The 26,683-nt window shown below is 51.9% G+C and overlaps 1 protein-coding gene across 4 annotated transcripts in view; it reads left to right on the top strand.

The window, feature by feature from the left end:
• Window positions 1–26,254, top strand: part of JDP2 (Jun dimerization protein 2) — a 41,694-nt gene extending 15,440 nt beyond the window's left edge. For all 4 annotated transcript variants that reach the window (XM_033850820.2, XM_073800218.1, XM_033850819.2 and 1 more), the window contains 2 exons: window positions 16,827–16,931; window positions 25,297–26,254. In XM_033850820.2, the coding sequence (XP_033706711.1) occupies window positions 16,827–16,931; window positions 25,297–25,482 (291 nt within the window). In that variant the 3' untranslated portion in view covers window positions 25,483–26,254. The remainder of the gene's footprint in view (window positions 1–16,826; window positions 16,932–25,296) is intronic.
• Window positions 26,255–26,683: the final 429 nt, after the last annotated feature.

Genomic DNA, 26,683 nt, shown 5'->3' with positions numbered 1-26,683 from the left:
AACTTGGCAAGTCACTTACACTTTCCATCCCTTGGTTTCTATATCTCCCAATTCTCACCTCCAAGCATTTGTCCCTTTCTTTTTCTGTTTCTGAACATAAGCGACTTCAGACCAAAGACAAGAGGACACAATGAAAATCAAACCAACCATTCCCAAACTTGGTTGATCATCAAAACCACTTGGCAAACTTCTTATGAATCCGCATTTCCAGACCCAGCCTTGGGCCCATGAACTCAGAATCTCAGAGGGCAGAGTCCAGGGAATCTGTGTTTTTAGTAGGCCCAGAGAGTACTTGGCTACATTTGGGAACCTGACTTTATCTGTTTGTACTTCTTGTTCTCTTCTGATCCCTATCAGGGAGGCTTCTGAGGGTGTCCCCTTGAGGAATCAGTGTGTGCATTCCATCGTGGATTCTGTCTCTCCAGCACATCCTGCATGTAGCGACAAGATCCTTCTCCTCTCCTCTTGAGAACAGGAGAGGAGACTTAGCTGTTCGTGGATTTCACATTGGCCATCTCCCAACTTCTCCAGGGGCCCTAGAGAACATTTAGAAGGCTTTCGCCTTTGGAAGAAGTGGGACTTCGAATCCATGAACTACAGTGTGGTCTTGGAAGGTGTGCTCACCCTAGGAGTTTGCTCACCAAAAAGACCAAAATGTTCATCCATGTTTAGCCTGAGCATAAAGTTTCCCCAAACCAGCTGATGTGCTGGGTAAATGTTGGCATAAGCATGCTTATGTTTTTAGTGATTTAAAACATAAAGGCAGCCCACTGACATTTTTTTAGCAAGCCTTGCATAATTGGTTTTTAATTTGTGGCTCTTTGGAATAGCATTGGCCTTCTTCCCTCTGACTCAGACGCTTTTTCTGTCTCATACTTGCTTGGCAGAGAGATCCAATCTGTCCCTTCTTGGAATAGAGTCTCCCAACTCATCTTTGAAATCCTAAATTTCCACTTTAGTTCCGTCACTTTGTTAGCACATTTTCCAAAGCTGTTAGCTTTTTTTTTTTTTTATCTTTAATCATGTAATTTGAGGGCAAACGAGTGATAGCTAAAGGCAACCATGCGTGTGTTTAACTCTGGTCCCTGTGGTATTGAGTCTTATTTGATACCATACCCTGAGCATTCACGAGGGTTCCAAATCTCTTATTTAACATCACAGGTTGGTCACACCCGCTGTTGTCCTAGCACTGGGTTCCTTGGAGAGGTGGTCGTAGGGACATGGCTGGATCTGTATGTTCTTAGCAGAAACCAGACACTTCTGAAAAGTTCAAGGAGTCCCATGCTGCCTTCTTACATCTCTGTTTTAAGATGGGGATAATGATAGCACCTACCTTCTAGTGCTGCTGTGATAATTAAGTGAACTAATGCAGGTAAAGAAGGGCTTTACATATGCCTGGCACTTAATAAGATACACAACAAATGTAAGACATGATTGTGATTACTTTTCATATGTGTGGATCAGGCAAGTTAGTGGGTTTTTTTTTTTGCGGTACGCGGGCCTCTCACTGTTGTGGCCTCTCCCGTTGCGGAGCACAGGCTCCGGACGCGCAGGCTCAGCGGCCACGGCTCACGGGCCCAGCTGCTCCGTGGCACGTGGGATCTTCCCGGACCGGGGCAGGAACCCATGTCCCCTGCATCGGCAGGCGGACTCCCAACCACTGCGCCACCATGGAAGCCCAGGCAAGTTAGTTTTTATAATTGATTCAAAAACTGTTCCTTGGGCTTTCATTTGCTTGAGGTATTTTGCCCTTGGATGTGGTGGGTGGCCTGAGTGTTTGGAGGTGTCCAGGTGTCGTGGGAGTGGGGCACCGTCCTGGCTTTCTAACCAGACGGGCTGCTTCTTGGGCCTGGGAAGAGCTCTAGGCTTGGATTCAAGCTTCTGGGTTCAAAATCCAGCTCCATCTCCCACTCTCTGTATGGCCTTGGACAAGTCAGCTGGTCTTTTTTGAGCACAGTTTCCTCATTTGCAAAAGGGGGAAACTGATGCTCATAGAATTTCATTGTGAAGTTTACTGTGTGTGAAGATAACCTCGACTACAGTGCATTACACCTGTAGATCACCTCTACTAGGGACTGAGTCCACTTGCAGTGAATCACGCTACAAATTCTGACAGCACTTGTCTTTCCAATGTCTTGTGCCCGTGACTGGGTTTCAGGGAGGCAGGCGGACCTTCCTGTTTCTGTTTATGTACTGATAGTTTACATGCAGCCACAGTTGTAGTTACCATCACCAACTGTGAACGAAAAGGCCCTTCAGCCCTGTGATTTCCACTAAGCTGCCCTGTGTGACCCCTTATCTTGTTTCCTGTGGTGTTCAGAATTCTCATGAATCCTTAGTTTTTTTAGCAGCCCTATGAAGTGGCCTCTTCTATCAATGCTGGTCATCTTACGTTGGTGTCCCCAGACCCACTGGTAATATGGACTCAGAGTTGGGAAACTGAGTCCGCTCCCGGGTCCTTCTCTGGCTGAACAACTCTGGAGCCAGCCAAATCTCTTTCCCTTCAACTGTGCCCAAAAGACATAAGACAACTTCACTTGAGCTTGGAGCTCGGAGACCTAGAAGGACACTGGGGCAGATTCGGGTAGGCTGCAGAGATCCCTGGAGTGAGGTCGATGGGTCACCTCTGGGTTTAGCGACCCCGTGAGCCCGCACATGTCCTGCCCTCTGTGGGGCTCGTTGACTGTGCTCTGCTTTTTGGCCGCAGGGTCCCCCTTTACTGAGTACACTGCCTGTGCCTGTCTTGGGTGACAAGCTCCTCCACGGCTTGCTTCCGTGGCCCTCCTCCCTGCCTCTACCACGAGCCACCACCAGTACAGAACCGGGGCTCTTTGGAAGCCATGTAGCCAGGCAGGACTGCTGATCGGAACAGTCTGGCTCTGGAGGTTACTAGACATTTGAGCTTCAGCTTCCTCCCTAACTCCAAACATATACAAAAATTAGCTCAAGTTGGATCAAAGACCTACTGTAAGAGCTAAAACCACAAAATTCTTGGAAGAAAAAGCCACAAATATTTGTGACCTTGGATCAGATATGACACCAAAAGCACAAGCAACAAAAAATAAATTGGGCATCCTCAAAATTAAAAACTGTTGTGCTTCAAAGGACAAAAAGTGAAAAGACAATCCCCAGAATGAGAATTTTCTCAAATTATAGATCTGATAAAGGACTTGTATCTAGAATATATAAAGAACTATTACAACTCTAATAAAAAGACAAATAGCCCAATTAAAAAGTGGGCAGAGTATCTCAATGCACGTTTCTCCAAAGAAGTATAAGCACATAAAAAGATGCTCAACGTCATTAGCTATAAAAGAAATGCAAATCAAAACCACGGTGAGATACCACTTCACATCCACTAGGATGGCTATAACAAAAAGGACAGATAATAACAAGTATCAGTAAAGGATGTAAAGAAGTTGTAATCCTCATAGACTGCTGTTGGGAATGTAAAATGGTGCAGACACTATGGAAAACAATCGGGCAGTTCCTCAGAAGGCTAAACATAGCGTTACCATATGACCCAGCAATTCCACTCCTAGGTATATATGACCAAGAGAAATTAAAACATATGTCCACACAGAAAGTTGTTCAGGAATGTTCATAATATCTCAAAAGTGGAAACAACCCAAATGTCCCTCAGTTGATGAATGGATAAATAAAACGTGCTATATCCATACAATGGAATATCATTTGGCCATAAAAGGGAATAAAGTACGTGCTACAACATGGTGAACCTTGAAAACATGAAGTCAGAGAAGCCAGTCATGGGACTTCCCTGGTGGCGCAGTGGTTAAGAATCCACCTGCCAATTCAGGGGACATGGGTTCAAGCCCTGGTCCGGGAAGACCCCACATGCCACGGAGCAGCCAAGCCCCTGCGCCACAACTGCTGAGCCTGTGCTCTAGAGCCCACGACCCACAACTACTGAGCTCACACGCCACAACTGCTGAAGCCTGCACGCCTAGAGCCCGTGCTCCGCAACAAGAGAAGCCACCGCGATGAGAAGCCTGCGCACCGCAACGAAGAGTAGCCCCTGCTCGCCACAACTAGAGAAAGCCTGCATGCAGCAACGAAGACCCAACGCAGCCAAAAAAAAAGAAAGAAGTCAGTCACAAAAGACCACATATTGTATGATTCCATTGATATGAAATGTCCAGAATAGGCAAATCTATAGAGACAAGAAGGAGAACCAGTCTCCTGGTGCCCAGGGCTGGGGGAGATGGGAGGAGTCAGGGGTGATGGCTAAAGGGTATGGAGTTTCTTTGGGGGGGGGTGATGAAAATGCTCTAGAATTGATCGTGGTGATGGTCGCACAACTTTGTGAATATACTTAAAGCTGTTGAATTTGTATAGTTTTAGTGGGTGAATTGTACAGTATGTGTGAATTTTATCTCAATAAAGCTATTGTAAAAATGGGCAAGAATCATATCTAGCTCACCCAGGTACAGGGAGGATTAAAAGTGATAACGTATGTAAATCACCCAGCATGTATCGGTGCTCCAGAATTAGTAGCTGTGGTGATTAAAGCCCCCCTTTTAGGCCAACAGCAGTGAAAAAGTCAGGGTCTGGTTAGGGACATTTTTTCTCTCTTTCTCTTTTGTTGCTAGTGGCCGTCCAGAAGCAATGGGAGCAGCCTGGCAGGGTTTTGTGTGGAGCTCGGGAGGAAATATGGAATAATCTTGGTTACTCATTAGCATCCCCTGGGGAGTGTTTAAAAAATACTGACATTCAGCCCAGAGATTCTGGTTCAGTTGGTCTGGGTGGGGCGGGCTGGTGGTTCTAATCTGTAGCCATTGGTTGAGACCCGTGGTACCTTATAAACCAGCCCAGGTCTTTGAAGGAGTGAGGACGTTTGCCTTCAGGACAGAAGGATCACATGAGCAGTGCACTTTATGGTTTGACAGCTGCTTTTGTAGAGATTATCTCCTTTGATCTGTTCAAAAGCCTTGTGAGGTAGGTGCTTTCAGTACCATTAGTTGTTAGGGAACCAGGGCTCAGAGAGATTAAGTAACTTGCCATGGTCTCATTTTTTAAATTTATTTTATTTTATTTATTTTATTTTTGGCTGCATTTGGTCTTTGTTGCTGCGTGCGGACTTTCTCTAGTTGCGGCGAGTGGGGGCTACTCTTCGTTGCGGTGCGCAGGCTTCTCATTGCGATGGCGTCTCTTGTTGTGGAGCACGGGCTGTAGGCACGTGGGCTTCAGTAGTTGTGGCACATGGGCTCAGTAGTTGGGGCTCACAGGCTCTAGAGAGCAGGCTCAGTAGTTGTGACGCACAGGCTTAGTTGTTCCGCGGCATGTGGGATCCTTCCCGGACTAGGGCTCAAACCCATGTCCCCTGCACTGGCAGGTGGATTCTTAACCACAGCACCACCAGGGAAGCCTCCAGGGTCTCATTTTTAAGGCATAATTTTATCTAATCTGTTTTTTAGAAAAAGCAAGATCCACACCCATGCTCATACCTATTAGTTATCAAATCTAACACTTTGGAGAGCACTGCCAAGGTGACGTCTGGTGCCAGGTTAATCTGTTTTGCATAGATTTCAGAACAGAGCTCTTTCTGCTACTTCTCTTTACTGATGAGCATCCTGAAAGTGCAAGGCAAACTGAAAAAAAATTATTTACATATGTGTGTGTGTGTGTATATATGTATACACATATATACACATAAACACCGTTTGTAACTACTGATCTGTGTATGCAGGGAAAACATAAGACAGGAATAATCTGGATCTTGAAGCTGTCAGAAACCTGCAACTGTCCCTCATAACCTCTGAGTTAAAGATTCGGCATCAACCACATCCTAATGTTCTCACTGAATGACTCTAATAAGCATATGATACAATTTGAGCCCCTTAATAAAATGCCACCTTTATCTATTTAGTATATTACAGTATCCTTTGGAGAAGAGACTTCTGCTGAAACCGATCTGAAGTCCACTGGTTTACATCAGCCCTATTCAAAGTCGGGTGCACAGACCAGCTGGCATCTGGGAACATGTGAGGAGCACAGACTCTTGAGTCTCACCCTAAACCTACTAAAGCAGACTCTCTAGAGGGTAGAGCCCCCCAAATGTGTGATGTCATAAGCCCTCCAGTGGGTTCTGATGCTCTCAGAACTCAGCGTCCCTTCCAGCTCTGACTGGCAATGATTCTCTCTGAGAATGGCTACTAGGGTCTAAAGCCACATTTTTCTCCAAACCTGTCTCAAGCTTCCTGGAGCAACCCGCATGCCATCATGTGGTACCTGAATCTGTGTTAGGCAGGGTTGCTCTCTGAGTCTGCAAACACCTTAGCATTTCCAAACCAGTTATTTCCAGGTCTTGAGATGCTCCTGCTGCCAGCATTCACACCCAAAGGGACTTTCCAATTAATTAAGCAGCCGAGCTTGTCGATAGGCCAGCTCCTTTATTGTTTTAGAAGAGGGAGAATCGGATAAACTGTTCGGATGCCAAAGGAACCTTCGTTTGCTGAATCTGGCCCAGAGTCTCAGCAGCTCTGGTCTGAAAACTGGGGCAGGGGGCTGCTCTCTGCCCCCCTCATCTGTCTGGGTGCTGTGAAACCCCTCCTTCCCCCCTCTATGAACTTTAGCTGCATCCATTTCATTGCATAAGTCACGCATGGTGAAAATCACCGCTCCATCCTCCAGGCCAGGCACCTCCGGTCGTGCGTTCCTTTGACCATTGTCATCTGAGTGGGATTCTTATCAGCTGGCGTTCTGTTCCCTTGAAGTAGAGTTCGCCATTCTGCTTAGCGATTTGTTGTCTGTGCCTCGTGCCTGAAGGAAATTGGCCGAAATCTGTATTTCAGCTGCACACTCTGCGTACAGATTAAACAGAACCGCGTTGGTGGAGAATAATTAAGCCAAGGACCTTGTTTTTCACCTTCATGATGAAAGACAAATGACTTCCAAGGCTTTAATAGGATGATGACACTTGAAATGTTCTTCTGCTTTGGCCGGCTTGGGACTTTCAGAACAGCCCTCTTCATAAACATTCTTTGCAACAACTGCATTTTCATTTAATTGTAGACAGTCATTTTGCAGGAGCTCTTGTCTCTGCTTTTTGTGGTTGTTATTGGTGTTTTGTTTTTTTTTTGTTTTTGCCCTGGTGTAATCAAGGCATGCTACACTGCTTCTTGTTGTTGCTGTTGTTAAAGACCCAGTTTCAACTGTATGGTTAACTCTTTTTGAGAAGAAAATGGATTTTTCCCTGCCAGATATATTCTGCTTCTTACCAGTCTTTTGGGGGTGGGGAGAATCTTGTGGGGGCCACTATTTCTCTCCTTTTCTCATCTTTTTGAAGTGAGTGTCAATTGGGCAAGAAAATTGATTGATTGCCTAGTGGGAAACCAAACCTCCCTAAACCATAAATATGAAACGGGCCTGTAATAGACGTATTTCAACAAAAAAGAGCCATCATTCTTCAGATAGCTCTTGTCCACAGAAGGATATCCTGGCAGCCATTGTCCCTTTTCTCTTCAATGTTACGTTTCTGCCGGAGCCAAGGTGATTTTTCCTGTCTCCTCGCCTCCCCCTCACTTTTGCAGTAACAGTGTTTGCTCTCCGCTTAGCAGGGCGGTCCACAGATGGCTGCCACCCTGCCCAGCCGGCTTTTTCAGGCTTTGTTCCAAACACAATGCTGCCTTTTCTTAGCAGTGGAAATGGGCTGTTCTCCACTGCTTTCTGAGAGAATGGCCCTTTCCTACTCTGTGCATATAAACCAGGCCCAAACCTTGGGCAGCCTATTGTTTTATGGGTTCTCTTAATCCAGGAGGAGGATTTTCTGAGGACCACGGGCGTAAGGGTGGGGGTTGGGAAGGCCAAGGTCCAGAGTTGCTTCCTCTTGCTGAGATGTGAGCACTCAGGTCAGTTTGGATGGATCCCCCATGGCTCTAATGCAACCAGAGTGGGGGCAGGCTTTCAGTTTGTAAAGGAGATGTTCCCTGCTTCTTTCCAGAAAGCAGTGGTGTTCTGGTTGGTCTCACTGCTGTCTGATCCAGAGACCTGGGCAGACTCACTCTCCTTCCCTGAACTAGAGTTCCCAGGCCTGTGGATGCAGCAGGAATCAAGGATCTCTAGGTCTTCTTAGTTCCAGAACCTCAGGATGGAGTTACTTTTCAGCCCTGCTGCTCCCCACGCTTTCCTGCAGAGGCCCAGCGCACCGAGCCATCGCTTCTCCACCTGCTCGTGCCCCCAGCTGGGAGAGCCGAGTGCATCGTCTTGGCAGGTGGAGCCATTGCCTCTGCCAGCTCTTGTTCAGAGCCTTCACCTGGTGGTTGGCTGGGCTGGAGCTTTGAGTGAACAGGGCGTCCAGATGTGTGGGTTTGTTCATAGGTGAAAGTGTTGGATTACAGCCTGGCATTGGGAGCAGTTGAAAAGGGCACTGGACTGGGAGTCAGGAGTCCTGGCTTCTTGTCCAGGTCACCAGCTCTGTGGATCGGGCCTCCCTTAAGCAAACATTTATTGAGTGCTACTGATGGCCATAAACTCTACAAGATGCTGGGCACACAGAAAGTCAACAAGACATGGACTTTGCCCTCATGGAACTCCCAGTTCAGTGGGGGCAGAAACTGAGGCTAGTATATAGCACAGTAGAGGCCAGGATAAACTCAAGATTCTATGAGAGCCCAGAGCAGAGGGACACCTCCCCAACTTGGAGGTGATGAGAATCAGGGAGGACTTCCTGTAGGAGGTGATGCTTGAGCTGAAGGTACAGCGTGAGAGTAAGCCAAGGGGACAACAGAGGCAAAGGCATGAGGCCAGGGCAGTGTGAGGTATAACAGAGGCTCCAGGTTGCAGGAACATGGCATGTAGGGTAGGAATAGATAGGAGGTGAGACCACGGCAGGTGGGGCCCAGTCACGGGGAGCCTTGCTGGGTACATTAGGAGCTTGGGCTTTATCCTGATGGTATTGAGGAGGCCCCTGAAGGCCAATAACTGGATCATATTTGCATTTTAGAAAGTTCCCTCCAATGGCTGGGATAGAGGATCGTTGTGCAGGGTCAGGAGGCCTCCTAGGAGGTGTTGCAGGAGAGAGAGACAGAAGTGGAGAGACAGAGACAGAGACAGCGAGAAGAGAGAGAGCCTGGAAAGTGGCAGGGGAGATAGAGAGTGGGGAGCAAATCTGAGGAAGGTTTAGGATGTAGAATTGGATGGCCTGTCTGGTCAAAACTGGAGATAAGGAGAGGGACAGGTGAGGGGCGAGGCCTGAGTTTCTGCCTCCTTGAATGACTCGGCAGTGGTGCCAGGTGGGGTGGAGAATAGAGGTGAAGCCACCAATTGAGGATAAAGACTTAGAGGGGCTGAGGGACATCCGGATTGAATGTCCAGCTGGCAGTGGAGCTTTTGGTCTGAAAATAAAGATTTGTTTGGCATTTGAGAAGAGGTGGTGGCTGAAACCACACGAGTAGATGGAAATGGTGATCCGGAGGCAGTATGTATAGAGGGTCCCGGGCAAGAGACAGGAAAGGAGAGTCAGAGAAGTAGGAGACCACACAAGGTCAGTGTTGAGCGTCCAGGGCGGAGAGAATTCCAGAAAGAGGGTGTGATGCACAGTCGGTGGAGCCAGGAGGCCCAGGGACTGACCCTCAGTGTCCCTTGGACTTTGTGAGGACCCAGGCCCTGCCCTCCAGCGTGAGCCTTGGAGCGAGCTCTCCCTCCCCTGGGCCTTGGTTTCATCATCTTGGCCTCAGTGTTGCCAAGAGTCCCCTTCCCACACGGCCCTCCCTCTCCCCTCAGTAAAGCCAGTGCTGCACTCGTGACCCCTGAGGGTCACACGAATGAAACCCCAGGGAGTCAGAGCTGGCTGGGGTTTGGGGAGCTCTTGGTCCGGCCCAGTGTTGGAAGGCAGTGTGTTGTATGGGAACCGAATCCCTGTTTTTCCCCAGCTTGGTGGCCTTGGGCAGACACTTTGCCTTGGTTCCTCACCTGTAAAATGAGGCCCCTAGCACCCACCCCGTAGAAGTGTTTGAAGGTTAGGGGAAGTGGGAGCCTTTGTGTTTATTAAAGATGCGCCACGGGATGGGAGGTGGGCTGATTGACCCAAGGTCAGAGAGAGGGGGCAGCGCGGTGACTGGAACCGGGTGTCTGGTGACCAACCCCGCCGGGGTCTGTCTCTGGCCAGGGATCATACATTAGTAGCCCACGGCCGGGGCAGCCCACAGATGTGTTTTGCTTGGCTCCTGCAGCGTTCTTTTCAAAATGGAATTCGTTGCCAACCTTAAAAATGGGGAGATTTTACCCACAAGCTCACATTTTCAGCTAGACTTGAAAACTTGGAGGATTTGGCCACACTGAGCCCTCTCTGCCCTGGGGCGAGTGGGGGGTGTCCCCTCTGGGGGCCAGACCCTCATCCAGCCGTCCTCCCTCAGTAACCTTGACCTGCTTGGCTCCTGGGGGTGGCTTGAGTTTGCAACGCCAGCCCTTTGACTGACCGTTTGTCCTGAATTTTCTTACAGCCTGGCCCACTGTTTACTAAAACTGTCCGGTATTTCATAGCTGAGGTCCATACCTTGGCCGTTCGGAGTGAGAGGGCCTGGCTGGAGAAGATGGGACAGAGAGGAGGGTGGAGTCTCCGACGGCTCAGCCCCAGGAGAGATACTGGGGAAAGGGCCTGTGCCATGCGGGCTGCAGGGGGTCAGCAAGGGTGCTGGACAAGGGCCCCTGGCATTTCCTCATTCCTCCCTGCAGGGGTGGCAGGAGGCAGAGGGGACTGTGGGCCCAGCCTGGCCGGCCTGGCCGAGGTCTTGCCCCTGGACTGGCCCGCTTTGTTGATGTCTGAAGGGTAGGGTGGTGGAGGCAGGGGGTGGGGAGGTTCTGCAGCCCCTGGCTCCGGGCAGCCGTGCTTATGTGGGAGAATGTCTGGTATGTTTGGTATCTGGGTGTTTACTTCCCAGGGTGCTCCTGGGTCCCTGGTGTTGAAATGTGGCTCCTCCATGCAGGGGGGAGGGCCCTCAGTGGGCGTGGCCAGGGCTAGATTTGGAGGCAGCAGGGCAGTCACTCCAGGCCTGCCCACTGACAGCTCGCGTGCCCTGAAGCACCTCCACTCTGCACCCGCCCCCCCACCCCCAGGTCTCCTTTTATGCCGGATTCTGCCTGTGCGGGAGGCTGGGTGGGCCCCGGGCAGCCCTGGCCTCACCTGGGAAGCCAGGCAGGGAAGCTGGCGTTTTCAGAGCCCTTCCTGGGTCCCCGGCTCTGGGCTGGAACTTAGTCCCCATGACGACCCTGTGCAAGTGCCTTCCTTGTACAAGTGAGGGACGGAGGCTCAGAGAGGCGGAGTGACTTGCCCAGGAGCACACAGCAGAGCTGCTGAGGGCGACCCAGGCCTCTTAGACCCCAAAGTTCATGCTGAGGACCCTGCTGCCCTGAGTCTCAGATAAGCCTACTTCTCTCTGCCCGTGAGACAGTTCTTGGTCTGAATGAGCCTCTCAGACCTTCACTGCTCTGCTTAGTGCCGGGGGTTTGGTTTGGTTTTCTCCCCGCTCTCTATTTCTGCTTGTCACCTGCTCTATTGCTCTGTTCTCTATTGCTTTGTCCATGTGAGAGTTTCTGTATTTGCAGCGCCTGGGGTTAAAAAGTGTCATTGCTCTTTCTCATCCTGTCTTTTTGTGGGTCTCGCAAGATACATATTTGGAAATGCTTATGAAATGTCAGAATTCAGAATCACATCTGGGTGACTGTTGCCACCGTGTGAGAGCCACGTGGCTGGCAGACGGGGCCTGAGAAACATGACCAGGGTGAGGGGAGGCCCCCCTCCTGCTTTCAGCGTTACACATTTAATGTTAACTCTGCAAAAACTATTTTTTGTTTAAACATACCCAGGTAGGAAAAAACAAAATGGTCATCATGCTCAGAGTCAGACGCTTCTGCTGCTGCTTTAGGGTCCCATCATCAGGGTGGAGCTGAAAGGGTGGGGGCTTGTTACCTAGGCCACCTGCCCTTCCAAGAGCAGAAGACGCTCAGGCCCTGGGGCCAAATGGCCTGGATTCAAAGCTGTCACTGACCTTCTGGACAGCCTTGATATCTTTAGTTTCCTCATCTGTGAAAGTGAGGAAGATAATAGGCCTGTCCTGATTGGTTTACTGAGGCCATTTAACCCCCTGGGAGCCCTGATACCCGAGATTTTCTACCTGCTGAGGTGACCCGCCTCTGTTTGTTCAAGGGCTCTTCTGCATCCAGGTTCTGCCACCTTCCCAGCTGTTCTAGAAGCATTGCTCCTGGGTAGGCCTTCTCCCCTGGATTACTGGGGACCACCTTCTGCATCACCTGACTTCACAAGGGTGGGACCCTGGTGTCCCAGGCATCTTTCAGTGGCAAGAGGCAGAAGCCTTCTCCAGCTCCCTTCAGGCCAAAGGAGGCATTTCCAGGGTAGGTTCAGGTGTACCCATCACAGACCCCACAGAGATGAAGCATAGTCAGGCCTCTCCGGGGTGGAATCAGAAGGACCAAGAGAGCTTCTGTCTATCCCTCTGTCTGTACCATCGGCCTGTGGCCATATCCCTGTGTTTCTCTCTCTGTGTCTGCCTTGTTCCCTCTGTCTCTCTCCACCCACCTTTGTCTCTCTGTGTTCCTCTGTCTCTCCTCTCTGTCTCTGTCTTTACCTTTCTCTCTCTGGAGCTCCCTCCATCTCTCGGGGTCTAGACAGGGTGAGGCAAGCCAGATGCCGAGGGCATGGCATTTAAGGAGGCACCCACCCTCAGGTGCTGACCCTGCCCTGGCACAAGCCCCAGAGTGAGTGACTCCTGAAATGGGTGCCCTGGCTACCTCGCTCACCACGCCCTATCCAGGCCCTGCTTCTCTCTCTGTCACCTGTTCCCTCTCTTTGTCCGACTCCCTCCTATAGCTGAGCGTTGGTTTCTCTCTTACCGCGTGGTCTCTGCTCACCTCCACACATCAGCAGCCTGATCTTTCTGCTTCTCCGGGTTGAAATTGGTTGTCTAGCCTGTATGCCTCCCAGTCCAGCAGTTCAGTTTCAAATTTCTAGTTGGTGAATACAGCCCAGCTCGGGTCACCCGCTCACACCTCATCCAGTCACCTGGGCCAGGGGCTTGGGAACAGGCTGTCTGAGGAGGGACTGCTCAACAGGAGGGCACCCTTGGCCGCGGATCCCCAGGTCTGTCCCTCCCATGTGAAGGGTGGTGCAGGGGCCCCCCTCACTGCCAGAACACAGACAGCTTTGTCCTTGGGCCTTCCTGGGAATTGGGGATAAACAGAGCCAGGATCCAGTTTGAGAAGAGGGAATGATATGCTTACTCCACCCCTGCCCCCATCTCATGGTTTTTAAATGTCTTGAGCCCCAAGCTGCCTCTTCCTCAGACATGCTGGATCTTCCCGCTGTATCTGCAGAAAAAGTCATATCTCCCATTTGGGGTTCCGGTTTTAGATGTCTGAGCTGTGGGTGGTGAAAACACTCTGCTGTCTCTCACCCACGCGGGACCAAATGCTTCAGAGAATCCGGGGAGCAGCAAGGAGAAGGCAGCAGCCTCAACTCCAGGGATGAGCAAAGGCCTGGGGGAGGGCTGCGCCGGTCCAGGCAGCTCCAGTCAGAGGACGCAGACCATGCAGGCCCAGCGAAAGGAGCCAGAGTGAGCCCGTGGGGATGGAGAAGGCCAAGGGTACTGCCCAACCTCTGTCTTATTTCCAGCAGGACCTCAGCATCCGTTTTCTGTGTGCCCTGCGGGAGGCTCTTAAATAGCAGAAGGAGGATTGGGGGGAGAGGCAGCACAGTTTCAAAGGGGAAAGTGTGACGATGGGGTTTTGGGGCCATTTCTTGCTTTATTGGGAGATATTAGCCAAGGCATGGGTACAGGAAAGGCCCAGGGATGGACGTGGAAGCGAGTGGTGCTGTGGTGCTGGGGGCTTTAGGCTTAAGTGCACAGCCTGGATCCTTCCAGGGCCTGCTTGGGATTTGTGCACCCCACGCACCACAGCCATCGGTGGCCTGCACCCTGAATTTTTTTTTTTTTTTCTTATTTGGCTGCGTTGGGTCTTCGTTGCTGCGCTCAGGCTTTCTCTAGTTGTGGCGAGCGGGGGCTACTCTTCCTTGCGGTGCGCGGGCTTCTCATCACAGTGGCTTCTCTTTGTTGCGGAGCACAGGCTCTAGGTGCGCGGGCTTCAGTAGTTGTGGCACACGGGCTCCGTAGTTGTGGCTCGTGGGCCCTAGAGCGCAGGCTCAGTAGTTGTGGCGCACGGGCTTAGTTGCTCCGCGGCATGTGGGATCTTCCCGGACCAGGGCTGGAACCCGTGTCCCCTGCATTGGCAGGTGGGTTCTTAAACACTGTGCCACCAGGGAAGTCCCTGCACCCTGAATCTTGACACCCATCTTTGACCAATGTGCTTCTGGGGATGGCAGCACCCAATCCCCAAGATTTGCTGGCCTCCTGCAGACGGAGAGAAGAGGCCATCCCTGGCAGAGACAGCTCCTTATAAGCACTGGAGAAAAGGTTATGCAGATGCAAATGTAGGCAATAAATCACTTTTATAATTATAGAATCCAAGCCTGTGGCGTGTTTCTCTTGAATTTTTTATTCCATTCATTCATTTGACTAACATTTGCTGTGCCCCTACTCAGTGCCATGTTCTATGCCAGGTGCTGGGGATACCCAGGTCCCCCATTCTCCAGATTAGCAGGGAAGGCCGCTACTACATAAGCAGAGAATTACCAAGGGGTATGACAGAGACTCTCACAGCGGGGAACTCAAAGTGCTGTAGCAGCATAGAAAAAGCAGTTAATTCTATCTGGGGAGTCAAAGGAGCCTTCCTGGAGGAGGTGGCATTTGCTCTTGAGGGTTGTAAGAGTTTACAAATAGGAAAGGAAGGTCATCTCAGGAGGGCCTGGCTGGCTTGGAGAAGGGTGAGACGTTTGGAGTCGAGAGGAATGGCAGGAGGAATTGATGTGGCTGCGGAGGCAGGGTGGAGCAGCCCCCCATCTAGGTGTCATCCTGGCCCAGTTGTTCTCTTAAACTTCCAGCGTTGAGCCTCTTCGCGTCTGCTGCTAGCGCAGCTTCCGTTGGCTTCCAGCTTTATGTAGGATGAGGCCCTGCGCAGGGGTGGGGTGGGGAGGTGGAGGACAGAGGTTGTGTCTCCTAGGAAACGGCGGCTCTGCCAGAACCCCAGAACCCTGTGAGCCTGGCAGGGCCCAGGTTGCACACATCACCTTGGCAGTTTGTGGGCAAACCCTCTCGGCCGAGGGGAGATTGCACTGCCAGCCACTTCCTCCAGTTCCTTCCCTCTGCCTGTCGTCACGGTTACCTCGGCCTTGTTGGGGGTGAGGTAGAGGCTGGGTGGAATCAACTTTGTCCGGGTTTCTATTTCCCCAGATGCGGGTCAGCCAGAGGAGCTGTCACTTCTGGTTCTGTTTCAAAGGAGGCCAAGGGGCTGGGAGGTGCTTGGGTGCGGCCGTGTTGACAAGGCGCCTCTCCAGCCGGCCTCCCAGGCAGGGCGGGAGAGGGTCAGGGAGAAGCTCCAAGGTGGTGGAGAAGGAGAAGGGGCTGCCCTGCCAGGGCCTGTGCTGAGGGCCGTGGGTGCTGTCTCCAGCCCAGGCCCTCGGTCTTGAGCTCCTAGAGCATGCCGGGAGTGTAGGCAGAGAGGCTGTTTATTTTCCTGGCCTGAAGCCCTTTCGGCTGAGACCTTATTCCAGGCCTCAGGCTGCCAGAAGCACCCGCAACTGGCTCCAGAAGTGAGAGAGTTGGCAACCCAACCCTTCTCCAGCGGCCTCGGACTCTAGGCCGTTCCCAGACCGGCTGGTCCTGTGTATCCTCCAGATTCTCCTGGTGGGTAATGGACAGTGAGAGACATCACGTCAAAGTGATCCTAATGGGCTGGGGCTGTGGTCAAGAGCAGGAAGGCTGAAGTCAGAGAAATCTTGAGTTGGAAGCCTGACTCTACCGTTTCCTCACTGTAGCGCTGGTGAGCCTCAGTCTCACCATCTGTGAGATGGGGCAGTCACAGTCCCTTCCTCATCAGACTGTAAGGTTTACATGACCTGTGTTTAAAGCCCTTAGCAAAGTAGGCAACAAATGGCAGCTCTTGTTATTATTATTAATGAAACAACAATAACTGCAGCTTTGAAAGTCTGTGTTGGTGGGCAGCGAGCCTTCTCCTTCCCATTCTACGGGCCCTGTTTCATGCGTGGTAAATTTCCTAGTGTGTCTCTGGGAGAAGCAAGCCTGGAGACTCCAAAGGCCCCTCTGTCTGTGTCCCAAGCAGGGCACTTTAAGGAGCCCATGGGATCCTGGGATGCAAGTGGATGTCCTGGGGGAAGAACATGCAGAGGCAGAGAGAAGGATGAACCCAGGTGAGGGGGCTGGGGAGAGTTTTCCATCACCAGGAGATAGATCTGAGGGTTTGGAAGGACCGAGAGAGAGGACAGAATACCTCCCTCAGGGAGGTGACAGTGGGGGCAGAAGGTGAAATCAACACTCGTGCCCAAGGTGTTTTGCAAGTGCCAGGGAGCCACTGACCTGGCAAATAATGCCCAGAGGGCTTGGGCCAGGCAAGAGAACAGACTGCCACCGCCCATGGGGTGTCACCTCTGTGTGAGGAGAGCGCCAGGCTCTGGGCCTCCTGAACGCTGGCAGAACCCAGGTGGCCCTGCCCTCCTGGGGCACTGACTGCTCCCAGGGATGCCCACCTACTCCGAGAGCATCCTCGGGCCGGCTGGGAAACGCTGCCATCCCACCCGCCAAGAGGCCAGCGGGCCGGCAGTGCGGCTCACTCACGGCGAGGTGTGGGTTAGGTTGTCCATCTGCCGGTCTGAGCGTAAGGAGGGAAGCTGTACGCCAGGCTTGCCTCAATGTCTCATCCGTGGCTCTTTGCCCTCACAGCTAGACGAGGAAGAAGAGCGAAGGAAAAGGCGTCGGGAGAAGAACAAAGTCGCGGCCGCCCGATGCCGGAACAAGAAGAAGGAACGGACGGAATTTCTGCAGCGGGTGAGCAGGGCAGTGGCCAGGGGGGACCCCGGCCTTGTCCTTTAGTGGCTAGTGTGCTTATAGACCAGGAGATGCCATCGAATGCCTGCAGAATCAATGTGTACTCGCTGGCATCTGCCCAACCGGCCTCGACCCCTCTGCCTTCCCTGCCTTCTCTCCGATGCCCCCTCCCTGAGCCAAGACGCCCAGGGGCAGCCAGCAGCCGTTCTGCCCACCCAGATCCCTGGACCGCCATAGAAGGTGGGAGGAGCCAAGTTCCCCGCCTCTAACTGAGGTCAGACCCGGGATGCTAATGGACCCAGAGGGCCCAGGACCGGCACTACCCATGCCGGTGCGCTGAGGGCTGCCAGAGTTGTCTGGCGCGGGTGCAGATGAAGTCAGTGAGAGCTCCCTGCACGTGGGCAGTGGGCGTAGCGATGGGGCAGAGAAAAGTTCCTCCCTCACGTGCAGGAGGCTCTTCTGGCTCTGCCTCCCATCTGCCTGGCCTCAGCCCCACCGAAGCTGACCCCCGAGCTCTCGGCTGTTGCCTCTGGGACCAGAGGTCAGCTCTGCGTGCCAAGGCCAGTGGAGGGCCGCCTTGCCTCATGGCCCTCGGAGCACATCCCTGCCCTTTCATTTGGAATGTGCCAAATGGGCCTTCCCTGCTCCTGAAAAACGGTAGATGGCTGTGAAGGGACATGACCAGAAAGCTAATTAGTCCAAGCCGGTGGTCTCCAGCCTCCCCACCCCCAATCCCTTGTTGATTTCTAAATAACAATAGTAACACCATAGAATAATAACATCACAGGTCAGGCTCCCTTCTACAGCGTGCAACCGCTAACACTAGTTGCTAACGTGTAAAGTGGGGCCCTGTGCAAAGCGCAGTGTACATATGAGCTCATTTTACTGGCATAATAACTGTATGAGGTAGGGGGCTGCATTATTCTCTGTCTGCACACGGGGACACTAAGGAAGGCACGGGGAGTTAAGTAACTTGCCCAGGTCCCTCAGCAACTAAGCAGTAGAACTGAGATTCGGCCTGAGGCTAACTTCAGAGCATCCATCCTCAGCACTCTGCCCTGCTGGCGCTCATTCATTCATTCGTGGGTTTGTTCATTCCTTTGTTCATTCATTCTTTTGCTCGTTCGTTGATTTGTGGACAAGTAGTTTTAAGCATGTACTGAGTGCCCAGCCCTGTGCTAGGTGCGCTGGGGACACACAGGAAGGACCAGTCGTGGTCCCTCCTGTGGGATCTGGAGAGACAAGGCCGGGCTGGACTGGGTTTTCTCTGATACTGGGGATCTGTGGGTCTCTTCTCATGCTTGCAACAAGCAGAGAGCAAATCTGAGATCATGGGTGTCAACACCGTGGGGCAGTGTGTACACCTCCGGCTGTGAGCATCTAGGGCAGGGGAAAGGTCAGTGGAGGCGGAGTTAGACTCCTGGAGCTGGGAGCCCCTTGGAAGAGATGGTGGACCAACACCAGGCGGGAAGTTTTCAAGAAAATTCTAAGACATGGGTCTCACATAGGCCTTTAACATAGATGGAGTGTCACACCCCTCATTTCTAGCCCTGAGTGCCTGTGGAGTTGGGCGAGGCATAGCAGGGAACAGAGAATCTCACATCCCATCCCCGCCTTCAAGGGCCTGTCAGCCAGCCAGCAGGCAAGAAGGGCCAAGTGAACGCACACCAGTAACACACTAGTGCAGCGAATGGTCAGCGCCAAGTGAGCGGGACGAGCTGCTCCGCACATTCCAGTAACACCGGCTGAGCACCTACTGTGTGCCAGGCATTTCCCGTATCTCGTTTAATCTTACAACATTCCACTGAGCTAGACATTGATGATCCCCATTTTAGACACGGACCCGTAGCGCAGAGAGTCAGGTTACTTGCCTGCGGTCACACTGCTAGTGTGCGGTGGAGCCGGGACTCGCCCAGCTGTTCGCTGACCCATCTGTCCATCCTTAGCACTTGAGTGAGTGCCCGCCACACAGTGGGCCCTCAGGCCATGGCTGCAGTGGGGTGGCAGGCAGGCGACAGGCATGGGATATGTGCTGAGCGTTAGGTTGGGCAAGCGCGGCGGGCTGTGAGCACAGACGGAGGGGCCCTGTCTGAGTCTAGGCTGCGGAAAGACTGCTGATTGAGACATAAGACAGGAGCGGGAGGCAACGCGTGGAAGGACAGGGCTGGAGGGGTCAGTCACCACCAAAGCCAAAGCAAAGGCCAGAGGCAAGAGGTGTTGTTTAAGGATGTGGTGAAGGGAGTGAAAAAAATACCAGTGTAGCTGGAGTGTACAGCCCATGGAGAGAATAGGGCCCCAGAGCCTTCACCTGTCGGGCAATCCCTGTGCTGGGCTGTCTGGGGCGGTCCCGGTTGGTGCCTGCCGGCCGGGCCTGATTATTAATGGTACATTCTTTCACTCTCTCACGTGTCCCTGTTAGGACGATGAAGTGTGTTGGTCATGGAGAGCCATGGGAGGGTTTCAGGAGGAGAGAGATACACCCTGTCGCTGTGGCTGCAGCGTGGGGCACGGAATGGGGAGCTGAGAGTAGAGTGGGAAGACCGGTTATGTGGCGATGGTGCTATCCTGGCGAGAGGAGCAGGCAGCGGCGGACCAAGAGAAGTGCAGGCCTCGAGGATGGAGGTTTCGGGAAGTCTGTCGGGGCTCAAGTCCAGCCCCCCTCATCCCCACGCCCACCTCCTCCTCCCCTCTGGCCTTGGAAGCAGAGGCCGGGTGTGAGGTTTAGGGCGTGAAGGCAGATGGCTGTGTGCACAGTCAGTACCCAAAGACATGGGGGATTCTCTTGTAATTAAGTAATTAGTTTGTTTATTTATTTAACATCTTTATTGGAGTATAACTGCCTTCCAATGTTGTATTAGTTTCTGCTGTACAACAAAGTGAATCAGCTATACGTATACATATATCCCCATATCCCCTCCCCCTTGCCTCTCCCTCCCACCCTCCCTATCCCACCCCTCTAGGTGGACACAAAGCATGGAGCTGATCTCCCTGTGCTATGCGGCTGCTTCCCACTAGCTATCTATTTTACGTTTGGTAGTGTATATATGTCCATGCCACTCTCTCACTTCGTCACAGCTTACCCTTCCCCCTCCCCATATCCTCAAGTCCATTCTCTAGTAGGTCTGTGTCTTTATTCCCATCTTACCCCTAGGTTCTTCATGACCTTTTTTTTTTTTTCTTAGATTCCATATACATGTGTTAGCATACGGTATTTGTTTTTCTCTTTCTGACTTACTTCACTCTGTATGACCGACTCTAGGTCCATCTACCTCACTACAAATAACTCAGTTTCGTTTCTTTTTATGGCTGAGTAATATTCCATTGTATATATGTGCCACATCTTCTTTATCCATTCATCTGTTGATGGACACTTAGGTTGCTTCCATGTCCTGGCTATTGTAAATAGAGCTGCAATGAACATAGTGGTACATGACTCTTTTTGGATTACGGTTTTCTCAGGGTATATGCCCAATAGTGGGATTGCTGGGTCGTATGGTAGTTCTATTTTTAGTTTTTTAAGGAACCTCCGTACCGTTCTCCATAGTGGCTGTATCAATTTACATTCCCACCAACAGTGCAAGAGGGTTCCCTTTTCTCCACACCCTCTCCAGCATTTATTGTTTGTAGCTTTTTTGTGTGTGTGTGGTACGCGGGCCTCTCACTGTTGCGGCCTCTCCCGCTGCGGAGCACAGGCTCTGGACGCGCAGACTCAGCGGCCATGGCTCACGGGCCCAGCCGCTCCGCGGCACGTGGGATCTTCCCGGACCGGGGCACGAATCCGCGTCCCCTGCATCGGCAGGCGGACTCTCAACCACTGTGCCACCAGGGAAGCCCTGTTTGTAGCTTTTTTGATGATGGCCGTTCTGACTGGTGTGAGGTGATACCTCGCTGTAGATTTGATTTGCGTTTCTGTGATTTATTTTTAACACGTCACATATTTACAAGGCTCGGAGGTACAAAGGTATATGTATGTGTATGTGCGCACGCGCGCACACACACACACACACACACACACACACACACATACATACGCATACACACATAGACGTATAATGTAAAAAGTTACCCTCCCATCCTTGGCCCCTGGACACTCAGAGCCACCCTGGGAGATTCCTGTAGCCTCTCAGAGTTCACCTGCCAGGACCAGCCACATCCCTGAAGGAGGCAGGCCTTTGTGGGGGTCAGATCCACGCCCTGCAGGCCCCAGGCCACCTCCGCTGCCTGCATTCGGGAGCAGCAGCCCCTTGGCTCCCCACAGCTGTACAGCCGGCCTCTGTAACCCCGCTGTGCCCGACACAGCTCCCTGGGTGTGGGCATCAGTGACACAGTCTCACACCCTCACAGCGTTCCTTGCTCTTCATAGCCACTCTCTCCCTGATGGTCACGGTGACTTTGGAGGAGGCAAGGCAGCCCCATTCCACTGAGTGGCATCTGAGGTTCGGAGGGATGAGAGTTGCTCAGCGTCACACAGTGGCCGAGTCAGGACCGGAGCCCAGAGCTTCCTCTGTGGCCCAGCACTCTATTCAGGTGCCCAGGCTCCAGGACTTAGGAATCTTGTTCACAGCAGTGTAGCTGGCCAGTGGCAGAGTCAAGATTTTAACTCAGACAGGGCTTTTGGGCTCAGGAGTCTGCACCAGGCTTTTTTTTTTTTTTTTTTTTAACAGAAAGAGTTGGGAAGTGGAGCCCTATTTTAAGTGCATTAGGGTAACTTTTTAAAATAATAGAGTCAGAGAATCTTAATGCTTAAAGTTCCCTGGGCCAATTATTATATTTTAAGGGGGAAAATGAGGTCCGGAGAAGGGAAGTGACTAGTCCAAGGGCACACAGAAGGATGCCCAGCCCCTCACCCTGTGGGGTTTTTTTTTTAATTAATTAATTTTCATTTTCGGCTGCTTTGGGTCCTCGTTGCTGCACGCAGACTTTCTCTAGTTGCGGCGAGTGGTGGCTACTCTTCGTTGCTGTGCACGGGCTTCTCATTGCGGTGGCTTCTCTTGTTGTGGAGCACGGGCTCTAGGCGCGCGGGCTTCAGTAGTTTTGGCACGTGGGCTCAGTAGTCGTGGCTCGCAGGCTCTAGAGCACAGACTCAGCAGTTGTGGCGCACGGGCTTAGTTGCTCCGTGGCACGTGGGATCTTCCCAGACCAGGGATCAAACCCGTGTCGCCTGCATTGGCAGGTGGATTCTTAACCACTGCGCCACCAGGGAAGCCCCGTCACCCTGTGTTTTTTCTGCTCCTTTCACTGACCACCGTGGAGGAGACATTAACCTCCTTCACTTGCATTAATTCCATTCTGAAACGACAAATGGTTTCATTTTCTCTAGGGCAGTAAATATCTACCAGAGGCAAAACGATAAACAAAAATGCAAGAAGGGTTATTCATTTCATACTTAAGGTGCGAAGATCCTAGCCCACGTTCCTGAGTTTATTAGGAAAACAGATCAGGCAATTGCTGTTCTAAGACCACAAACCACTTCTACAATCATGGTTAAAAAAAAATTCCTCTGAGCTCAACGTATACTTACACATTAAATAAATACATAGCACCAACTAATAAAACAGAAGAAAATAAAATGAAAAAGCAGTTAGTTACAGTCTGATAGCCAGACTGTCAGGGGTCAGGATAGTCTATGAGGTACCCATACATTTTCAAACCAGCAAAACATCATGCCATTCCTATGATACACGCACAGGGAAGCAAGTCGCCACATACCCACTGGGTCTTTTTGTGCAATACAGGTGTTCACGTGTAAGGTGGGTTTGACGTGCAGTCTTTTCAAGGACAAGGATGTATATGCAGGGCTGCTGGACCCTGCCCCTTGCATGTCCATTGTAACTTCCGTCCACTGTGCAACCCAACTCGTTCCTTGCCCTCCCCACTGCTCTCCAGAGCAACTCCCACCTCCCTGCTTCCTTGGATACCCCCCAGCCCAGGCTCAAGGGCAGCTCTCCTCCCAGCTGCCCATTCTGCAAATGCAGGCAGTCTCCAAGACCTGCCAAGTTTTCTTGGAAACGGCCTCCTCCTCTGCTTCTCCTCCTTCTTGTCTTCATATTCCCTTGCTCATGGCTTAAAGTAAAAATTCCTTAAGCCTCCCTAACCCTTCAGTTTACAAAATGCTTTTCCCATGTGCAGTCATTTAATCCCCAGGATCATCATCTTTTTACCGACGAGATAACTGAGGCTCAGGGAAGTTAGGAAACTTACTCTTGACTCTGATTCCAAACCCACCAGCTTTTCTGGTTCTGGCTATAAATCCACCTTCCCAGCTTTGTACCCTACTATATCCTAAAGTGACCTATGGTCACAATGGAGGATTTTTATCTCCTAAACACATCTTAAGCTTTCCCCTGTCTGCGTCCTTGTTCACTCAGGGCTTGCTTCTTGAAATGCCCCCCACTCCTACCGACTTTCTCTGTTCAACCAGCGTCAACCTATTTTTCAAACCCAAGGTCAGACCCGGCCATTTAGCCCACTCTCTCATGGTCTTCTAGACCCTGGATGGCTGATGGACACATGATAAGCTCTGCCCTGCTCTAGAAATCCTTCTTCCCCTTAGAGGGGAAGCTGCACAAGATCTGTGTAGGGGCTCATGGGCCTCTGGACCCCCTAGAGCATTCACTGTACACAGCAGGTTCTCGGCACACGCTTGTGGGTGGGTGGATTGAACCGAAACTCCTGGAGGCAAGAGGCTCAGAGGCTTAGAAGTTGGAGCTAAAACCCTGACTGGGGGGAACCGCACGGTCAGAGACATTCCCAAGGTCACCAGGTTGTAGACCCAGTGAGCAGGCAGCTAAGATGGGCACCTACCTGCCCCAGACTCATGGTTTCACGTGGGGTCTCTCCTGGCCCTCAGCGATGCTCTTCTCTCGGAATTTGGAGAACCATGGACCAGGCCGGCCTCCCTGTCGCGCTTTATCTGGCTGAATCCAAAACCACCCTAGCTGGCTTTTAATATTTTCCCCTGAGCACTTTTTCCTTCTTTGAGGCTGTTCTCCCTCAGCGTCTGGTCATGAGGACTGTATATCTCAGCAGTTCTGAGTCCCCAGCACTGGGCTGCCTCTGCAGACATGAGCAAAAGGAACAACTCAGTCAGCCTGGCTGGTGTGGGGAAGACAGCAGTCCCGGGGCCCTGGAGAGCCCCGAGGGAGGCTGCCCGGCCGGGCCCCCAGGCGGGGCCACTCAGCCCATCGCAACCACAGCCCACACTCGGTCTGATGCAGGTTGCCCGGCCTTGGCACTGTGGACATTTTGGATTGATAGTTCTTGTTGTGGGGTCCTGTGCATTGAAGGATATCTAGGATCATCCCTGATCCCTACCCACTGGATTCCAAGGGCGCCCACCCTCCCCAGTTGTGACAACAAAAATGTCTCCAGATATTGTCAAATGTCTCCTGGGAGGCAAAAATTGCTTCTAGTTGAGAATCACTGGTCAACCTTTGCTGGCCCTTGAGTAAATTCCAACCTCCAAACTGGTCATAAGTTTTTAGACAGAGTCCAAGAAATACCATTCCGGTGCCTCTGTATTTTCCTGTGTTGACCCCCAGAGCCTTGAATTGGTACGCCCATCACCTGTTATCATGAACAGGTAAACCCCCCTAAATCAAATCAATGTTGCTTCCTTGCCCTGGAGCCTCTCCAGCTGAGCTGGAAGTTCTCTGGAAATCTCACCTGAGGTCTATTTAAAGCCACATTTTGGATCCAGAAGGATGACTATTGATTGCCTCCCAGTGGGCAGAGGTTCTAGATATCAGGGGATAAGGAAGAGGCTGTTTAAATCATTATAGACTAATAACCAGGAAGCACATGTTTTAGGAGGAATTACGTGACCACACTGGGCCTGTGGACCCTACAGGCCAGTATATCCCCAACATACATTTATCATACATAAAGCACCTTGCCATTGCACTGCCATCGTGGGCCACCTTTAACCCCTCCGTGGACCCTCCATGCATCTGTTCTGGATACGCTTGGCCTCCATTCCTGTCCCACCCTTTGTTTCTTGTGCAAAGGCCCTGAGGCAGGAGAGTATTTGGCGTATTTGAGCAACAGCAAGGAAGCCACTGTGGCTGGAGTGGATTGAGTGGGGAAGAGAGGTGGGACATGAGCCAGGCTGGCCCCAGGATATAACCTGGGTTCATCCCACTAGCAACACAGGCCAGTGTCACAGGTGTGACAGGCACGGCCTAAAGAAAGTCAGTTACCCCGGGGGACTCAATAGCAGATTCTGTGCTTCCTCTAGTGGGAACCTGGCAGACAGAAAACAGGCAAACGCCAGCCTGCTGTGCCCTGTGCCTACCCAGAGGGAGAGTCTCTTCCCGGAGCTGGTTCCCAGTGAGAGCCTAAAGCCACGTGTCTGTTTTGCATGCAGGAATCCGAGCGGCTGGAACTCATGAACGCAGAGCTAAAGACCCAGATTGAGGAGCTAAAGCAGGAGCGACAGCAGCTCATTCTGATGCTGAACCGGCATCGCCCCACCTGTATCGTTCGGACGGACAGCGTCAAGACGCCCGAGTCGGAAGGCAACCCGCTGCTTGAGCAGCTAGAGAAGAAGTGACCGTGGGCTTGGGAGGAGGAGGAAGAGGAGGAAGAGGAGGAAGAGGAGGAGGAGGCCACCAGAGGGCCCTTCCTTGGTGCATGAAAAACTTTACAGCAAGGCTCAGCACAGCCAGTAATTAGTGGGGCTTTTTTGTGAAACTCAGATCAGCCGCATAAGGGGAAGAGCAGGCTGACGAAACCCAGAAGGACCAAGCGCTGAGACCAAAGTAGACTTGAGGGTGGGGCTGTCCTGCTGGGGCCCAGCTCAAACGAGGCAGGACAGAGGCACCCAGGCCGGAGAGACGCCCAGCCAGGCAGCCTTGGGCACTTCTCCGGCCTCTCCGCCAGGCCACCTACCCCAGGGACCTCCGAGCAGCCAGGAAAAGCCATGAGTTACAACCAAACACGGCTGAGGATGGAGCTGAGTAACACTGCCATCTGCCTGCCCCAGCCCTGACCCCTGACCCTGATGCGAGGCCGGAGAGGGCCGTGATGCGGGGCCTGGTGCGGCCTTGCTGGGGAGTAGCAGCCGGGTGCACCCTCGCCGGCCCTGCTGGAGTTTGCTGCGGGCACGAGGCGCGGGCGCCCTTCCAAAGCACATACTCACTGAATGTTTACAGACTGGCTGTCCTGGCAGGGCTTTCAACTGCACATGTTTTTTATCTTTCTTTTTTTTTTTTAATATTTTTTACAAAAAAAAAGATTTTATACAAGCAATATATATATGGATTTCTATAATCACTCGATGTGATACAGTATAAATATGTTATGGTTTGTCTGTTACGAACAGATATCCAGCAGTTATGGCCGTTGTGTGTAACTCCTAAGTACTGTAGTCTCTGGGTGTTGCGGGGTGTCCGGGGAGGGGGTGGGGTGCGTTTCCATCCTGGTAAACCCTTCATAGTACTCAGTCCTGTATTGCTCAGTAAACGTTACTCTTACTTACCCAGCCGCCTCTTGTGGTGTCTGCCTGGGGAATGGGGTGCAAGGCACACCTGGTGACCTCCCGGTGTGCGGTGTCGGAGAATGTTTGGAGCATCTGCTGTGGGCCCTTGGTTTTCACAACAGCCCTCCCAGGTAAGTATTTACATGCCCATTTTATAGACGAGGAAGTCGAGGCTCAGAGAAGTTAAATCTGCAGTACTTCCTTTGCTCGTTCACTCAACAAATGTTTCCTGAGTGCCAGCTGGGTGTGTGCCAGGTACGCTACAAGGGGCTGG

The sequence above is a fragment of the Tursiops truncatus genome, chromosome 2 (genome assembly GCF_011762595.2).
Source record: "Tursiops truncatus isolate mTurTru1 chromosome 2, mTurTru1.mat.Y, whole genome shotgun sequence".
Taxonomy (NCBI): domain Eukaryota; kingdom Metazoa; phylum Chordata; class Mammalia; order Artiodactyla; family Delphinidae; genus Tursiops; species Tursiops truncatus.
This window is presented reverse-complemented; position numbering and strand designations above follow the sequence as displayed.